At 54.1% G+C, this 1,002-nt stretch overlaps 1 protein-coding gene across 1 annotated transcript in view; it reads right to left on the reverse strand.

Moving 5' to 3' along the window:
* The window catches only part of CLEC3B (C-type lectin domain family 3, member B), a 6,245-nt gene extending 5,301 nt beyond the window's left edge, over positions 1-944 (reverse strand). Inside the window, exon 1 of the mRNA XM_009704222.1 lies at positions 839-944. Coding sequence (XP_009702524.1) covers positions 839-944 — 106 coding nt within the window. The remainder of the gene's footprint in view (positions 1-838) is intronic.
* Positions 945-1,002: the final 58 nt, after the last annotated feature.

Consider the following 1,002-nt stretch of genomic DNA (forward strand, 5'->3'; position numbering starts at 1 on the left):
ACCGGCTGAGCGCAGAGAGCAGCCCGGCCAAGCGAATTCCTGGGATGCTTCCTCCGCTCCCCGCTTCGGTCCAAGCAGGAAAGCGCCCGCCAGAAGCGGTCCAAGCCCACGGACACGCAGGCTCCCACGGCGCCGGGCTGCGACGCAAGCCGCGTCCTTACCTGCCTGCTCCTGTAATGGATGTGCGTGAGTCGGAGGGAGAAAGGATGGGACAGCAGCCAAAAAGGAGAAGGAAAGGAAGAAAAAAACCACCCCAAACCTCCCTAGGGAAAAGAGAACTTGGGCATCTCGTTGTGTGCATTGCCCTCGGGTAGGGCTGAGGAGCTGGAGCTCGTGTACAGCGTGATGCACACCTGGGGCAAGTGTTTTAAAATAAAGATCCATGTTGACATTTAATGGATTATATATTATCTGCCTACTCATCTCCAAATCTACAACAGTTGTCTGTCATCTGCCACTCACTTGCTTCTGAAAAATGAATGACGAGGGGTAGAGGGGGTCACAGAAAAAGAGATTTTTTTAGTAGAGGAAAAGTTTGGGGCGAACCTTAGAGAGACTATGGAAAATGTGTTGCCCTTTGGAATTCAGACCAAGCTGTCCCATCAAATTTATTCAAGGTAGGAACCCACCCCAAACATTTTAATAGCCTCACTATTTTACAGAAAGGCTACACAGCCATTCCCACAGGACGGGGGGGAGAGAGACGCTTTATTGGGGGTTTAGATGCTTTTTTAAAAGTTTCATTAAAGCACTGTTAAATGCCCGAACCCCCGGGGTAAGTGCATCCCCCCCAAGCCCCACAAGGTCTCCTTGCAGGGAAGGTGCCGCCGCTCCTTACCTTTCTTGGAAGCCACCGGTTTTTGCCGGGCTTTGGTGTTTTGCTCGCTGGAGACCTGGGCGAGGGAGAGGAGGCAGAGGAGGAGGCAGGCTCCCCAGAGCGCCATGCCGCTGCCGTCCGGTGCCGAGTGATGGGCGGTGGAGCGGTTCCCTCGGCCGGCACAC

The sequence above is a fragment of the Cariama cristata genome, unplaced genomic scaffold (assembly GCF_000690535.1).
Source record: "Cariama cristata isolate BGI_N322 unplaced genomic scaffold, ASM69053v1 scaffold3397, whole genome shotgun sequence".
NCBI lineage: Eukaryota > Metazoa > Chordata > Aves > Cariamiformes > Cariamidae > Cariama > Cariama cristata.